Raw genomic sequence first — 17,852 nt, 5'->3', positions numbered from 1 at the left:
TATCTGACGAGGGGCCATGACCGAAAGAATAAGGTTGGCCTTGGAACGTCTCGGGATCCCCCAGGAGGAAGTCACTAATGTTGCTCTGGAGAGGGAAGTCTGGAGCACTCTGGTGGAGCTGTTGCCCACGCGACCCGACTACGGGTAAGCGGTTGAAGATGGATGGATGGATGGAAAACCTTATATATATACTAAATTATAATTACTTGTTTATAGGGTAAATATAAGTACAATTATATAGCCTTTCCATCTGAGTATTTATTATATTTTTCCAAATCGAATACAAACAGCCAATAGCATGTTAAAGTTATCCCCTTCACTGGGTATAATCCCGTGTATGGGGCTGTCAAGGCCAGAAAGCAGTTTTTGTGTTTGTTTTGTTTTTTGCTACCCCGTAGGGCGTTCCTGCATAACTTCTGGGTATGATGATGATGATGATGATGTCACACGCATACCTTCTATTGTAAACGATACAGAGACACCTCTCTGACAATATCCCAGAGACAGTTTGTTTTTGGACCACGATGCTTATTGAAATCACATTAATGTTATTAATGTTATTTGTTTGTTTTTGGACCACAATGCTGATTAAAATAACATTAATGTTATTAAAACGGCACAGACTCTTCCACAGCGATCTGCCAGTAGGATTTAGAGGTGACAGGAGTCCAGTTGATCGGTCCCTTGAACTTGGTGCTGTCCACTCCTCCAAAGGTCAGCTCACTGCCCTGCTCTCCAGCATCCCTACACGGGACAAAACAACATGTCACAACCTAGTGTCCCCTCCTCTGAAGGTCAGCTCACTGTCCTGCTGTCCTCCCCTAGACGGGACAAAACAACATGTCACAACCTAGTGTCCCCTCCTCCGAAGGTCAGCTCACTGTCCTGCTGTCCTCCCCTAGACGGGACAAAACAACATGTCACAACCTAGTGTCCCCTCCTCCGAAGGTCAGCTCACTGTCCTGCTGTCCTCCCCTAGACGGGACAAAACAACATGTCACAACCTAGTTTCCCCTCCTCCGAAGGTCAGCTCACTGTCCTGCTGTCCTCCCCTAGACGGGACAAAACAACATGTCACAACCTAGTGTCCCCTCCTCCAAAGGTCAGCTCACTGTCCTGCTGTCCTCCCCTAGACGAGACAATTAAGACAACACGTCACATCCTAGTGTCCACTCCTCCGAAGGTCAGCTCACTGTCCTGCTGTCCTCCCCTAGACGAGACAAGACAACATGTTACTACTTAGTGTCCACTCCAACGGTCAGCTAGACAACATGGCTCATAGTTCAATGCCCTGCTGTCCTCCCCTAGACGAGACAACATGTTATATCTTAGTGTCCACTCCAAAGGTCAGCTCACTGTCCTGCTGTCCTCCTCTAGACAAGACAAAACCACTTAGCTGCATCATTTCTATAACGTTATAGTCTATAGGTGTAGTCTTGTCTTGTAGCGATGCACAAACTTGAAATATCGATATTCGATAAGATGCAGGGTACAAAGCGGCCTGATAGCGATACATTACATTATTATATTATTATATTAGCTTCATTGCAGAATTTACTTTTGTCTTTCAAAAAGCCATTAACGGTCACATTATTATCGCGTCCATATCGGGGGGGAAATATTGGGGGAAAACATGCATTTTCAGAAAACCTTCAGGAAAAGATCAGGACAGCGTGAAGAGTTTGAATGACACATATGTAGCTGGAGAGGGAGAAGGTTTCAGTGTTAAGGTACATGAGGCTTGGATCTACCTGGACAGGTAGAAAGCGAAGAGGTTTTGGTTCAGCAGCTTGTGGGACATCATGTTGTCCATGACGGGCGTCTGTCCCCCGGCTGAGATGGACGGGTACGCCAGGCCCAGGATGCCGTCGAACTTGGCCGCCTCGAAGTTCGAACCCGGCTCGCTGGTGCTCAGGCCGATCTCCTGGTGGTCGATCACAATGCCGCCGACCTGCAGGGTACACACGACCCCCGGCGAGGTCAAGACTAGAGGATGGAGCTCGATAATCTTTATTGTTAGCCTGGTTCTTACCGAGCCCACTATCGAGCATTTACATTGTTTTTGTGGAAAGACGGGAGACGACAATTAATTCTGAACAGAACCAGCATCTTTTACTATAGGGCCTTCAAATACAATATATTTTTCTATTAGACGGAAGGAAATTGACCTTTTTACTTAATGTGTGTATCGTCAATGTAAAAGCGTAATGTTGTTTACCCGGGCCGTGCAGCGCTGGTTGGCAGGTAGGCCTATACACTGTTCTGTTTGTACCAGCATGGGCGATTAGATTTGTTTCTTGATCGCCTCTTGTCTTGACTGTTTTTAAACATGACGTCATGGGCCACTGCACAATGCTCGATAACAGCCTCGATAAGCCCAAATCTTATTGATAACGGGTACGCTTGTTATCAGGTTCTTTTTCGGGTATCGGGTATCGAGCTTCATCCCTATAGTCAACACAGAGGGGACGCAGTCGGGTACAGAAGTGCTAATGTTGTAACCACCGGAATTTGAGACAGCTAAACACATCAGTGCTCAGCCGAGGCCAAACCTCGGAAGGGGTAGTAATGTCAGATTATTGGATGCCGAAGCCACCGGTTAACCCATTCTGACCTGAGATCAGATTCATACGAGGTTTCCACTGGGACACACACTGGTCTGATTAACCCATTCTGACCTGAGATCAGATTCTAAAAATGTCAGTCGTTCTTCGATTTAAAAAAAATAGCAGACCTACAAGCTCTTAGCGCGCCACTCGGTGGCGCGCTATGAGCTTGTAGATCTGCTATTTTTCAATAGCTAAAGCATAACATGATGCTAACACCAAAACGGGTTCCCGTTCAGAATGGGTTAATCCTAACCGGCCACATATATGTCGGACTATTGGTACCACGGACTGGGCTTCAGTCGGAGCTACTCTATTGATATCTACTGATATTGTTACTTACTGTTGTGAATGTGTTGTAGTGACACACCAGATCTAAGCCTGTTTTTAATTAAAGCCCAGGGTGTGTGTGATCACAGCGGCAGTAAGCCAAGACGGCTTTATTTGTGAATGACCGGAAAATCTGTGGGGTATTTGTTTAATTATCACTTCCTTCATGGACTACAATTCCCATAATGCTTTGGTGCACTGCTTCTCCTTGTGAGTGGGGGGAGGGGCTGTCTTACTGATGCAACATGTAGTCCAGGAAGTAAGTGAGCCCAGACAGTGTCCATGACATCAGAGACCGTGGGCTCACTGCTAAAATCTAAAATATCTAAAACCACATATATTACACACATAAAGACCCCCAGGAAAGTGTTATAGATCTTCTAAACGTCATTAACATATATTTTTTGCAAAAAAGGGTGAAGGGTTTCCCATTAAATGTTAAACTCACGTTGACGTTGTCGTATGCGAACGTTCCAGAAAGGCTTCCGGCTCCGTAGGACAGGGAGAACGTCTTTCCGCTGGCGGAGAAGGTCGACGAGAGTTTGGGGTTGAACTTTGTGTGAGTGTCTGGAAACACCAGAGGTCACAATCATCATTAAAACCCATTTAGGGCCTGACGTTGACATTTAAAAAATGTCCCTTCACCACTGTCCCTTGTTGCTCTGTGACCACTGTCCCTTGTTGCTCTGTGACCACTGTCCCTTGTTGCTCTGTCACCACTGTCCCTTGTTGCTCTGTCACCACTGTCCCTTGTTGCTCTGTCACCACTGTCCCTTGTTGCTCTGTCACCACTGTCCCTTGTTGCTCTGTCACCACTGTCCCTTGTTGCTCTGTGACCACTGTCCCTTGTTGCTCTGTGACCACTGTCCCTTGTTGCTCTGTCACCACACCACTGTCCCTTGTTGCTCTGTCACCACACCACTGTCCCTTGTTGCTCTGTGACCACTGTCCCTTGTTGCTCTGTCACCACACCACTGTCCCTTGTTGCTCTGTCACCACTGTCACTTGTTGCTCTGTTACCACTGTCCCTTGTTGCTCTGTCACCACTGTCCCTTGTTGCTCTGTCACCACTGTCCCTTGTTGCTCTGTCACCACTGTCCCTTCGACCTATGAACTGTTTCAGTGGTGGAGGTCCAAGTCCATTAAAAAAGTCCAAACATAGTTAGTTTGGTACTCACTGCAGGCCCGTGAGTTGCACTTCACGGAGTCCACCCACAGGTTGGACGAGCCCGTGTCAAACAGCACCTGGAAGGACTGAGGGGGGGTCCCGATGCTGATGGCTCCGTAGTAGGTGGTCTGGTCAGTGGGGGGGGGGGGGGGGGGACGGGACGCACACGTTAGAGTCATAGCGGAGACCAGAACGCTCAACCTCGAAACACGGTCGCTCCGGGTGCAAACAAAACTGGAGACCTCGACACACGACACAATCTCTACTGGGTATTCCTAAACGTAATTTAGCCTCAGTTAAACTATGGCGACACCTAACCTTATTCCTAACCTTAACCCCAGTAAAACTATGTCTAAACCTAACCTTAATTATTCCTAAACTTAACCTCTGTAAAAGTTATCAAAACCTAAACTTATTTCTATCCTTATCCTCCGTATAACAAATAAAATAATACAATAAATAAATAAACTGGGGGCGAGCGTGTCTTCTGGTTCTCGTCACAGCCAGGTAGAAGGAAAACAAGTTCACCTTTCATACATGGTTGCTTGGCTAATAATACTGTGTAATATGTGACTATGTCTATCAGAGTTCATGGTATGCAGGCGTGAAAAATGTCAGAAGTTGGACATACAGTATACCTTCAAGATCTCATCATTTTGAATTTCCTCTAAATTCCAATCGGGCATTGCATGAATAGTATATAGTGTTTCAGACTATTGCTTTTAACGAAGGTTTTCTCACGTCAGCGTAGTTGTTGATGTACATGTTTATAGATTATAGTGTTTTCTCACGTCAGCGTAGTTGTTGATGTACATGTTTATAGTGTATATAGTGTTTTCTCACGTCAGCGTAGTTGTTGATGTACATGTTTATAGATTATAGTGTTTTCTCACGTCAGCGTAGTTGTTGATGTACATGTTTATAGTGTATATAGTGTTTTCTCACGTCAGCGTAGTTGTTGATGTACATGTTTATAGATTATAGTGTTTTCTCACGTCAGCGTAGTTGTTGATGTACATGTTTATAGATTATAGTGTTTTCTCACGTCAGCGTAGTTGTTGATGTACATGTTGGCGGAGCCGGCAAACTCATTCCCCTGCTGGTACTTCAGAGCGGGATCCTGATAGGGCAGTTCCACACCCTGTTCTCTCAGTTTTTCGCGCATGGACTTATGTTTAGTCAGAGGAACCCTAGAGGAGAGAACATGGACTTATGTTTCGTCAGAGGCACAATTAACACAGACAATGAAATAGGTTTGGTCCTAAACATGTGTCCTACAGAGGTCAGGGGTCATCAGTGTGTGTGTGTGTGTGTGTGTGTGTGTGTGTGTGGGGGGGGGGGGGGGGTGGCTGGCTATCGTGCCGGTTCAGTCTCTATCCGTCTTTATACTCTATGGTATACACAAATGTGTGACAAAGACTTGGTCTTGTCCATGGCAAATTTCAGATTTTAATTTTTTACACACCATTGCAATGTTATTTTGATCATGAGACCCAGTTGTCTACTGACTGTCAAGTCTATTAGGGTATTTACGAGTCACTATGGCATATTAGGAGTTCGACTAGTACCAATGGTTTCCAAATGTTTTATTTGGAAGGACCCCGAGTGTAAAATGGAACCGATTTGGTTCCATTTGTACACTCTCAGAGTGACACACCTGTTATATTCATTCATTCAACAGGACAAACCCCTGGATCGAGTCTACACAAGATTGCTATGAATGGCACGAGGTGTCACATGGACGGACCGCATCAGAAATGTGGACCTCTATGGGGACCTATCAAGGGTCACGGACAAAGTCAGAGAGAGAAGGATGAGGCTGACAGGGCACTGCGTCAGGCACCCAGAACTTAAGGCAAGTACATTGACCCTATGGGAGCCAACTCAGCGCAAAGCCAGGAGGGGAAAGAAGCGTACCACCTATGTAGACATGCTGCGGCGCGACAGCTTGGCTGACAACACTGCAGAGCTCAAGAACCTGATGTATTTGTGGAGGGCATTTATTTTTAAATCTACTGCAACAACATAATCAACAAACTATACAATAAATAACTGGTCTAAATTGTCAAGAAGGAGGCAACAGTTGTGAAACTGTTCACAGCGCATCGCTAAGTGACACGTGAGCTTGCGATGCATTGTGAGCTTATAGATCTGCTATATTTTCACAGTATTTATCTGTGGAGATAACAGTGAGTTTATAAAGAAAGCCGTTCCTTACCTGTGGATGCTCTCTGCTAGCACCACACAGACGACCAATAGAATATCTTACCTGTGGAGGCTCTCTGCTAGCACCACACAGACAGACCAGAAGAATATCTTACCTGTGGATGCTCTCTGCTAGCGCCACACAGACCAGAAGAATCAGACACTTCATGTTTCTCCTCCGATGTGTATCTCACACAACTCTCCAGGAATCAGGATTAACACAGACCTCCGTCAGGTCTAGAACAGGCTTTATACTATTCTATATCAGTATCATTATCATTATCAACTCCCTAATCACCCTAATCACCTCATTAACAACCCTAATCAGCTGAGATACCCTTCTGTCACACTCTTTATTTTCGCTTTTAAACTATTCATACGGTGCATATATAGCATTCATATCAGCTTTTCTTTACGATAGTGGAAGTAAACACTTCACACAACACTTCACAGAGCACGTTGTGCATCTGAGTGTAGCATAACTGTAACGTCTTTATGGCTGGCCCCTTGTTATGTTCGCTCAAACTCTTTGTTCGTGCCAAATCTGGGTTGAACGTGATTTTGTGTATCTCCCTCTGATGTTGTGGTTGTGGACGTAGTTTGACAGCTATACATGGGTGTCTATGTGGTGTAGCGTATATTGGTGTAGTTGATCTATTTACAGTAGTTTGGCAAGTACATGGGTGTAAAATTACGCTCCACTGTAGACAGGACGCCACGTTCATTTAAACAGCAAGGTCAGTTTACACAGATATGGAGTGACTGTGTAAACGGAAGTATTAGATCAAGATATTAGCATCCGCTTCGGATGTTATCACCCCTTAATCAGTAGCAGCTTGAACACACAACTTTATACACTCTTAATAGTGTTCTTATCAGAGTGCCAGTGGCTCAGCGGTAGAGTGTCCGGTTCCCGGTTCGATCCCTGTGGGCTCCCCCAGAGTTAGTGTCAAAGTGTCGTTGAGCATGACTCTGAACCCCTAATTGCTCCTGATGTGCAGGTTGGTACCTTGCATGCATGGTTTCCTCCACCATCAATGTGTGAATGTAATGCACAATCTATGTAAAGCTGTGTGAATGTGAGTGCATGGGTGAAAATAGCCGATCTGCAAGCTCACAACATGTTGCAACGCTGAACGCAGTATGTGTTGTGAGCTTATAGATCTTATAGAAGCTTGCGTCAGGTCGATTCCAGTTTTTACTGTGGCTATTTAGTCTGTGTACAGCGTACACTTCAACTGTATGTATAGCTCCCAAGTGTGTGTGTGTGTGTGTGTGTGTGTGTGTGTGTGTGTGTGTGTGTGTGTGTGTGTGTGTGTGTGCATGCGTGCGTGTGTGCGGTTTACAGTGCTATGGTTATGGTTCATTGAAACATCGATATGGAGTTTATGGAAATATGAAAAATAATGCTCCTTTAAAAACAACTCCAGATCCGGTTGCTGTGCTGTGCTGTTGTGTTAGGCTGCCGGCCGGCAAGAGTTTGGTCCATGTTTTCGCTGGAGCCCTGCTGCTTTGAGTGGCATGCATGCCGCAGGTTCCGGGTTTTTAGAGAAACCGAACCGATGCCTTTGGTTGGAAAAGTGCATTCTGGGAGAAGCAGAATGTGACACTGTACAGAGAGAGAGAGAGAGAGAGAGAGAGAGAGAGATGAAAGGAAAGATCAATCGGACACAGACAGAAAAAGAAGAGAAAATGCCACATAAAGATGAAAGAGACGGAACAATGGAGCATGGTGTCAGTTCACTAACACACACACACACACACACACACACACACACACACACACACACACACACACACACACGCGCGCACACACACACACACGCACACACACACGCAGAGAGAGACAGAGAGAGAGACATCAGCGTAGTGGTGGTGCATGGTCAAACACAGTCTGTGGACACCATTTATCTAACCAGAAACATACTGACAGATATATACATTCAGATGTGTGTGCTCAACAGGACGAATGCCCCAAACCTGTCTGTAAACAAGTTGAACTATTCAAAAAAGTTTTTCATCATAGTAACAAAAAGGCAAAGAAGTTTAGGGATAAGGGGTTTAGCGGTGACGAAAATGGAGCCCTAGTCTTTTGAATATAGAGAAGGAGAAGTCCACACACAGTCTTTGCTCCAAACAGTTTATTCAGTGGCTGAATAAAATGTTTGGAGCAAAGCCTGTCAGTGGACTTCTCTGTATGTGTCTACCTGTTGTGCAGCACCATGAGGAACTGGATGAGCGCACGCCACCTGCTTTTTATATACTTTTGAATAGCACACCATTTAGTTTTTGGCCTATTTGAGTCATCTGAAATTGTTCCGTCTTAGTCCAGTCTTAGTCGACTATATATTAAAATGTATAGTCTTTTAAGTCTTTATAGTCAACAAAGTTCACACTCCATAATTGACAGACCTAAGATTACAGCTAAATCGACAACTATTTGTTGACATGCAACATTTCAGTGCTTTGCTACGCTGCATACTCTGGCGTGTGTGTGTGTGTGTGTGTGTGTGTCTGTGTGTGTGTGTGTGTGTGTGTGTGTGTGTGTGTGTGTGTGTGTGTGTGTGTGTGTGTGTGTGTGTGTGTGTGTGTGTGCACGTGTGTGTGTGAGCATGCATGTACTATAACCTCCCCTTCCCCCACCACTCATCTCAGTGTGTGTGTGTGTGTGTGTGCGCGCTTGTGCTACGGTGTAACCTCCACTCATATGTGTGTGTGTGTGTGTGTGCGCGTGCGTGCGTGCGTGCTTGTGCATACGTGTGCATACGTGTGCATACGTGTGTGCTATATGGCATAACCTCCCCTGCCCCCGCCACTCATCTCCTCTCCAGCTCACCTGCTCAGGTGTTCTGGGCTCGGCAGCCACAGGTGTTAGCGTGCCGCTGCTATCAGCGCGCTGATAGAGGACTGTTTAAGAGGCGTAGCGCGTAAACACAGCTGTGGGGAGGAGCTCAGATTACAGTGGCGGGACAGACAGACAGACAGACAGACAGCTTCTCTCTGTACTTATGAGGGTTCATCATTATTATTCCTGTCTGTCTGATGGAACACATCCAGGTTATTTATGCACTTACACGCTTCTGAACAGCAGACATAAACACATCATGCAACTATGGGGCCTCTAACGTTTTTAATCTCAGGTCACCCCCTGCACATGATATCCACGAGTTCACGACACCTCCTGAATTACATTTTATACACGTTATAGAATCTTAATAATAATATTAACGGTTTAAATATATGTATATATCTTTCCCCCTGAGATACAGTTTGTGTCACGAAGAAAACTGGAGAGAATGTCAGTTTCCATTTATTGGACAGACAGACAGACTTTTATACTTGAACCACTTGAACGTCCAGCATCATTGTTCTGGGGGGAACATTCACCCAAAAATAGCCTACAAGCTCTACAAGCTCACGACACGTTTCAGCTCTTTGGCAGAGAGATATTTAGTGTAGATTGAAAGAGAACTCCAGTCAGTTTCACTCACTAATCACTATAGAGGGTGTTTACAATATGTAGTACAACTGAAGTATTGTGAGACACACCTGGACTTCACGTCATGGACGGCACCCATGCACTTTGAGAAACCCTGGACTATAGATGTGTGTGTGCCACATGGACACTGGTGGACACACATGTAACACGTGCGTGCCATGCGTGTGTGTGTGTGTGTGTGTGTGTGTGTGTGTGTGTGTGTGTGTGTTTCAAATATGTCGAGAACCGTCACACTGACCATGTTAGAGCCATTTTCTATTCATGATTATTGTCTCCACCAGGCCGAAGGCTTTGGGAGAGAATATATTTTTGCCGACTTTTGAAAAACGATTTTTTTTATATTACTCCTCCATATTCTGTACAAAGATCCCGCAAATCGTTACACAGTATCTCTATAGTCATGTGTTCAAGATGGCTCTGTCCGATATTTCATATTCCATCCTAATTGGCTAACATTGGCTTTCAAAGTTTGCAGGATTGGCCCGTTTTGAAACAAAAAGCCTCAGATCATGAACGCAGCGTGCAATTTACGTGTAATCTTTCACGGGCGTTCCTACTAGGCTGAGGAATATATCCCACCCTTTTCACATTGGCCTGTTATAGCGCCACCAACAGGTGGATTTTTGCAAAACACATTTTTGGAACAAAATGCCTCAAATCATCCAATTGCCATCAATGCCAACAAATGTCACCCTTTTCACATTGGCCTATTATAGCGTCACCAGGAGGCCACAACCTGACCTGGCCTGGTGGAGACCTGTGCCCAGAGAACCACTTTATCTAGTTTGTATTGCTTCTGCTATATTCTTGCCTGCTTTATGAATTGTATATTTTCTTGGTTAATAAATTATTCTATGAATTTGATGGGTTTGACATTGAATGCAGGTTTCACCTGATAACAGACAGGTGACTCCCTGCTGGGAGAGAGAATGGCGGGGAAGCGTCACAGTTTGTTGACCGCGCGCAGGCTAATTTTGTTTATTAGAAATACAACATTTAAGTTTTATGTGACGGAGAAATAAATATGTTTCTCTGATGCAACTATATACTTTCTGATGTCCGTGAGTATTTTATTTGTATTAACAAGAAGAGAAGCGAGTTAAACAGCATGCATCAATAGATACCACCCCGACCAACACTGGCTTTATTACTTTGTTAAAGGTCTCATGACATACATTTCTTTCTTTTAGGTTTCATGACCTCAATTACAGCCACACAACCTGAACTTTGAACATTCAGTGGATTTTATGTGGCCTGGGGGTTTTTCTCTGTGTGTTCTGAAGCCTTTTGAGCTGCAATGAAAACAGGCAAGCAGGCCTCAACAGTGACATCTGCTTTCTTATGTTATATATGGGATTTACAAAATTACAAAAACTTTGTTTTAATGTCACAATCCCTTTAAAAACGTCCCATCAGTGAACAGATCGGTAGCTGCTGCGTCGATCACTTGACGCGTTGCGTTGCTCGCACCGTCCCACTTCCCCTTCCTGTTCCTGCCATGGCCCCGCCCGCCTTGTTCCGCAGCACCTCATTGGCTTGTCCGGCTGTCAGTCTGTCGTCTGACGAATAGGAGGAGGAGGCGGGGTCAGAGCTCTGCAGGGCGGGGAGGCGTGGCAGGTAGATGTGGGCGGGCCACATGGCCACAGTCTCTGAGTGGTGATTGGCTGCAGGGCGGTGGTGGGGGGCGGTCTCAGAGTGGTGATTGGCAGCAGGGAGGTGGTGGGGGGCAGTCTCTGAGTGGTGATTGGCTGCAGTGCAGTGGTGGTGGTGGGGGGCGGGTCGTCTGTTGATGGGGGCGGGCCGAGAGATCACGTGCAGGTCGCTGTGTCTCTCTGATTGGTCGATCTGTTGACATATTAGACGTTGAGGTGTTTTACATTCAACTCAATTCAATAGAATTCAATTCAAACATTATTCCAGACACACGTACGAATCATCAACAAAAAAATAAATAATATTTGTGGGTCGTGGACACATTTATGCCTCTCTTTTTTGTTTCCGACATATCCGTCTTTAAATTGTTATTTAAAAACATTTTCAAAAAACATTCCCCCCAAAAAGAAAACGTTTTCATTGATAAAAAAAGAAACATAAATAAACTGTTGGTCTGCTTTACTGCAGGTTGGACATCTTCATCATCATCATCATCATCATCATCTTCATCATCAGAGGTCAACCCACCTGAGACCCAGCAGGCCATGAGGGGGCGTGGCTTCCAGCAGGCCACGAGGGGGCGTGGCTTCCAGCAGGCCAGGGGGCGTGGCCTCCAGGCCTCCACTCTCCACCAAATAAGTTCTTCCAGTTGGACAGTCTACACACCACCGAGCCCCCTACTGGACCTGTGGACACATTACAGGTCAGTTAGTATTCCTATTGCCTGCGAGGTGCTGCGTGATGTGCATGGGGTGTGTCTGCACTGTTTTTATGTATTAGTGAGGACTTGTATTTATGTATTAGTGAGGACTTGTATTTATGCATTAGTGAATGTAACACCCGGGATTTGAATGCGGGTCTTCAGGGTGAAAGTCCTAAATGTTAACCACTGAGCCAAACGGAATTCCCTCTGAGATATTAGACTTTTAGTCCATCAGGCTGATGCTGTGAGCCACTCTGAGGACTCACTGGACTGTGTGTGTGTGTGTGTGTGTGTGTGTGTGTGCGCACTCACAGGTCAGCAGCAGTCGTCTCTCGCAGGCCTTTGTGGACTCCTCCCACTTGGAGCAGCACACCTGGAGGAGGAGGAGTCAACATCAAGGTATAGTTCCCACCAAGCGATCTGATTGGTCGAAATAGCGAAAAACGAGCAGGACATGCACGCTGTCTGGAAGCTACCTTGGAAGAGGAGGAGGTGTTCTGCTGGTGTTCTGGACCTCCAGGAGGAGGAGGAGGGAGGAGGAGGTGGCGGTGCTCCCCTGATGTCCTCCAGGACCTGAGGCTGAGGTTCTGGTTCTGCTGCTGCTGGTGGAGGTCCAGGCGGAGCAGAGCCTGGGTCTGCAGCTGGGGCAGCGGGTTCCTCCTCTGGGGCGACGCTATGAGGTCTGTGGAGGTGTTCTCATCAGACCGAGCCTGGGGCAGCAAGCCCAGGCTGTGGTTCTGGCTCTGCAGCTGTGGCAGCAGACCCAGGCTGCTGTGGTCCATTCTCTGGTCTCTGGTGGTCTTCTCATCAGACTGAGGCAGGGCGAAGGCTTCATCACTGATGATGTCATCATCATGGTCCTCGATGAGGTCATTGTCGTGATGCTGTAACCCATGGCAACCCCTCCCCCCCTCCTCCTCCTCCTCCTCCTCCTCATCCTCCTCATCCTCCTCCGGCCCACATTCTGACACGGCAGGAAGTACATTCTAGGGTGAAAACAGGAAGTGAGGAAGTATATTCTAGGGTGAAAACAGGAAGTGAGGAAGTACATTCTAGGGTGTAAACACCTTTGCTAAGTCTATGGAGACACAGACACCACATGTGTTTTGTCTATGGAGACACAGACCTTTAATGTGATCATTGTAATGTTGAGGTCTAGTTTGTACTCACATTAATGTGAGAGTGGGCGGGGCAGAGGGAGGTCTTAGAGGAGGAGCTACTCCTCCTGTCTCCTCCCCCCTCCCCCTCAACTCCTCCTCCTCCCTGCACCCGGCTCCTCCTCTGTCTCCGTCTCTCATACAGCTGCTGCAACTGATCCCTAGAGAGAGAGAGAGAGAGAGAGACAGAGAGAGACAGAGAGAGAGACAATATATATAGGGCCCAGATTTGGAGAAATGATGTCGACAGAAATACAGACAGACACAACATATTGCTACACATAGCCATATATTGCCATGGTGATAAAATATTGTTAGGGCGGAGATTAAAAATGTAAACCGTTTTTTGTGTGTCCTCTCGGGTCCATAGAACAGAAAAAACATGGTTTACAAGAATCTTCACGAAACGTTCACTAAACTGGATTCTGATACATAACTATATACACTATAATACCTGGAGAGTTTGTAGGCCTATATACCTGGTACCTGGTATATACCTAGGATATACCTGGTGCATTGCTCCCGGGCTGTAAGGGTCAGTATTTACGTGGTGCATTGCTCCCAGGCTGTAGGGGGCAGTATTTACGTGGTGCATTGCTCCCGGGCTGTAGGGGGCAGTATTTACCTGGTGCATTGCTCCCGGGCTGTAGGGGGCAGTATTTACCTGGTGCATTGCTCCCGGGCTGTAGGGGGCAGTATTTACCTGGTGCATTGCTCTCGGGCTTTAGAAGCAGCGGTGTGTGTGCTCATCGGGGAGGACTGTTGTATGAACTGTTCGTACTGCGTTCCTCCGTCCGGTCGGGGGTAGATCCTCCTGAATCCTCCCAGATGTCTGTCCTCGTAGCCCAGAACCCTGTTCTGATGCTTCTGGTCTGCCTCGGGCCTGTTGGTACAGAGACACAGCCAGGTTAGAACCTGTTCTGATGCTTCTGGTCTGCCTTAGAACCCTGTTCTGATGCTTCTGGTCTGCCTTAGAACCCTGTTCTGATGCCTCTGGTCTGCCTTAGAACCCTGTTCTGATGTCTTTGGTCTGCCTTAGAACCCTGTTCTGATGTCTCTGGTCTGCCTTAGAACCCTGTTCTGATGTCTCTGGTCTGCCTTAGAACCCTGTTCTGATGCTTCTGGTCTGCCTTAGAACCCTGTTCTGATGCTTCTGGTCTGCCTTAGAACCCTGTTCTGATGCCTCTGGTCTGCTTTAGAACCCTGTTCTGATGCTTCTGGTCTGCTTTAGAACCCTGTTCTGATGTCTCTGGTCTGCCTTAGAACCCTGTTCTGATGTCTCTGGTCTGCCTTAGAACCCTGTTCTGATGTCTCTGGTCTGCTTTAGAACCCTGTTCTGATGCCTCTGGTCTGCTTTAGAACCCTGTTCTGATGCCTCTGGTCTGCCTTAGAACCCTGTTCTGATGCCTCTGGTCTGCCTTAGAACCCTGTTCTGATGCCTCTGGTCTGCTTTAGAACCCTGTTCTGATGCCTCTGGTCTGCCTTAGAACCCTGTTCTGATGCTTCTGGTCTGCCTTAGAACCCTGTTCTGATGCCTCTGGTCTGCCTTAGAACCCTGTTCTGATGCCTGTTCTGATGCCTCTGGTCTGCCTTAGAACCCTGTTCTGATGCCTCTGGTCTGCTTTAGAACCCTGTTCTGATGCTTCTGGTCTGCTTTAGAACCCTGTTCTGATGCTTCTGGTCTGCTTTAGAACCCTGTTCTGATGCTTCTGGTCTGCCTTAGAACCCTGTTCTGATGCTTCTGGTCTGCTTTAGAACCCTGTTCTGATGCTTCTGGTCTGCTTTAGAACCCTGTTCTGATGCCTCTGGTCTGCCTCGGCCTGCTGCGGGACAGAGACACAGCCAGGTTGGTATACATGAAATAATGAAAACTAAAATAGAAAAATACATTGTCGCTATAACCGAAATAAAATAAAATAAAAAACTATAGAAAGAATTGCGAGTGTGGTTGCCTATAGGAAAGTGCGTGCTGCACACATGCACGCACATACGCACGCATGCACGCACGCACGCACGCACACACACACACACACACACACCTGCTGCCCTTGGTGTGTGCGTGGGTGGTGCGTCGCTGACAGGCCGGCAGGTTGATCAGGACCAGGGTGTCGTAGAGAAGGTGATCTTTGACCTCTCGGTCCAACACGCTGTCAGTTGAGAAACTAGGAGAATGGTTGATCTGATGGAGAGACAGACAGACAGACAGACAGGGAGAGAGAGACAGGTAGGGAGAGGGAGACACGGACACATTTAATACTGTACATTTTGACAGTATTTTCATATTGTATAGTGAAAATTAATGTTCTTGTTTTCTGTTATATTTTGTATTTATTTTATTTTGTTCGGTTCTTCTGTTGAACTTCATGCTTTGGCAATACTGTATAGCTACTACATTCATGCCAATAAAGCTAACTGAATTGAAATTGAAAATTGGGAGACAGAGAGACAGACAGACAGACAGACAGCAGAGAGAATAGTGAGTCTTCGGTCTCACACAATCGGTCTAGCTGCTAGACCGATTGTGCGAGACCGAAGTGCGATAGACCGATTGTGCTAGACTCTAGCACAATCGGTCTATCACAATCGGTCAATAGTTAGTAACCATGGAGAACCTGCCTGTGCACTCACCTCTAGTAACCATGGTTTCAGCTTGTGGTCCAGCAGCACATCGAAGCCCAGCAGCTCAAAACACGCCCCTGATGACGATGTACCTGCACACGCACGCACGCACGCACGCACGCACGCACGCACGCACGCACGCACGCACACACACACACACACACACACACACACACACACACACACACACACACACACACTCTTAGGTTCTTAAGCTTACGTATGATTCATGGGGCTGTATTTTGCGTGTCTTAAGTACCAGGTCTTATTACCTAACTTGAGTAAACTAAAGACCTGGAGGCGTGATCAATGCCATTTGGCTATTCTGAGTGGCCAAAGAGCATTGATCACGCCTCCAGGTCTTTAGTTTACTCAAGTTAGGTAATAAGACCTGGTACTTAAGACACGCAAAATACAGCCCATGATGTCTATATTTGATGTTTTGATGTATTACCATGTCTTTTGTTTTGTGCTTACTGTAAATCGCTCTGGATTAAGAGCGTCTGATAAATGCCTATGAATTGTCAATTGTAATCAGTAGGATGTAGTAATACTACCTGGTGGGGGGGGGGGGTTTCTATAGTATATCACATGTACTAAAACATCAGTAAACACCTGGTCGGGGGTTCCGCGGGAAGCTGGCGCGGTAATTGTGACTCAGGACAGAGTGGGCGGAGACTAGCGACTTGATGACCATGTCCTCGATGTCCAACCATAGCCGGGCCACGTCACATGACATCTGGTCCAGGAGGCGGGACAACAGCACCGACAACTTCCTGTTTCAAGGAGGGTGACATGTTAGTCTACTAACATACGATGTTGGTAGACTAAATGTACAGTTTATTTTGTCGACAAAGATTTACTTTGTCAGGCATTGACGCCGTTGAAGCGGCGGTTTGGAGACATTAAAGATAAGAGACATTAGAAGCGGTAGTTTGGAGACATTAAAGATAAGAGACATTACTAGCGGTAGTTTTGAGACATTTAAGATAAGAGACATTAGAAGCGGTAGTTTGGAGACATTTAAGATAAGAGACATTACTATAGCGGTAGTTTGGAGACATTTAAGATAAGAGACATTACTATAGCGGTAGTTTGGAAACATTTAAGATAAGAGACAAATTTAGAAGCCATAGTTTTGGGTGTAGTTTTCACTTCCAGACCGTTTGCTGCCTCTGTGCTGATCTGTGATGAAATGTTCACTGTTCTTATTGATGGCATAGTTGGTGAGATGCATGCAGGCTTTGTCCTGAGAGAGAGAGAGAGAGAGAGAGGGAGAGAGAGAGAGAGAGCAGGCACACTTTAGCATCACGAAGATGCCAAAAGCCGCGAGTGGCAGGCGTCTCTTCCTGGTTTTTAGACCGCTGGTGGATGGAAATGAAGCTCCACCCTGCTTCAAGCGCTTCCGGGAATCTGGCCGGCGCGGCATTCTGCCGCGTGCAGGGTGGAGCTTCAGTTCCATCCACCAGCTGTCTAAAAAACGTAACCCGTTGCCGCGCATGGAATCCCAAGTGTGCTTCCACCCAGTGATAGATGTTCTGTTTGTCTCAGTTGCTGAGGCGTATTTCAAACTTTTTGTGTATAGTGTGCAGTACCAGGTTGCCTCCAGCAGGGGGACAGTAGCGGTGTGTGTGTGTGCGTGCAGTACCAGGTTGCCTCCAGCAGGGGGACAGTAGCGGTGTGTGTGTGCGTGCAGTACCAGGTTGCCTCCAGCAGGGGGACAGTAGCGGTGTGTGGATAGTGTGCAGTACCAGGTTGCCTCCAGCAGGGGGACAGTAGCGGTCGGTGCAGAAGCGTGCCAGACCCTCCTGGTAGAGGAAGACGTGCAGCGGGTCACATGAGGTCACCAGAACGTACATCCTGAGGTCAAACTTATAGCCGTCCATTATGAGAGGCTAGAGAGAGAGAGACA

The 17,852-nt window shown here is 46.6% G+C and overlaps 1 protein-coding gene across 1 annotated transcript; it reads right to left on the bottom strand.

Moving 5' to 3' along the window:
* Positions 1-624: 624 nt before the first annotated feature.
* On the bottom strand, positions 625-6,478 carry LOC308312034 (gastricsin-like; the record flags this gene model as incomplete). Its single annotated transcript, XM_080794440.1, has 6 exons — positions 625-744; positions 1,752-1,951; positions 3,385-3,503; positions 4,115-4,232; positions 5,150-5,294; positions 6,426-6,478. Coding segments are annotated over 6 exons (755 nt in total), but the record flags the coding sequence as incomplete, so codon positions are not given.
* Between the last annotated feature and the right edge of the window lie 11,374 nt (positions 6,479-17,852).

Source organism: Protomyctophum bolini (genome assembly GCF_963924005.1).
Source record: "Protomyctophum bolini genome assembly, contig: SCAFFOLD_142, whole genome shotgun sequence".
Classification (NCBI taxonomy): domain Eukaryota; kingdom Metazoa; phylum Chordata; class Actinopteri; order Myctophiformes; family Myctophidae; genus Protomyctophum; species Protomyctophum bolini.
Note: the sequence above shows the minus strand (reverse complement) of the source record. Positions and strands in the feature narration are given on the sequence as shown.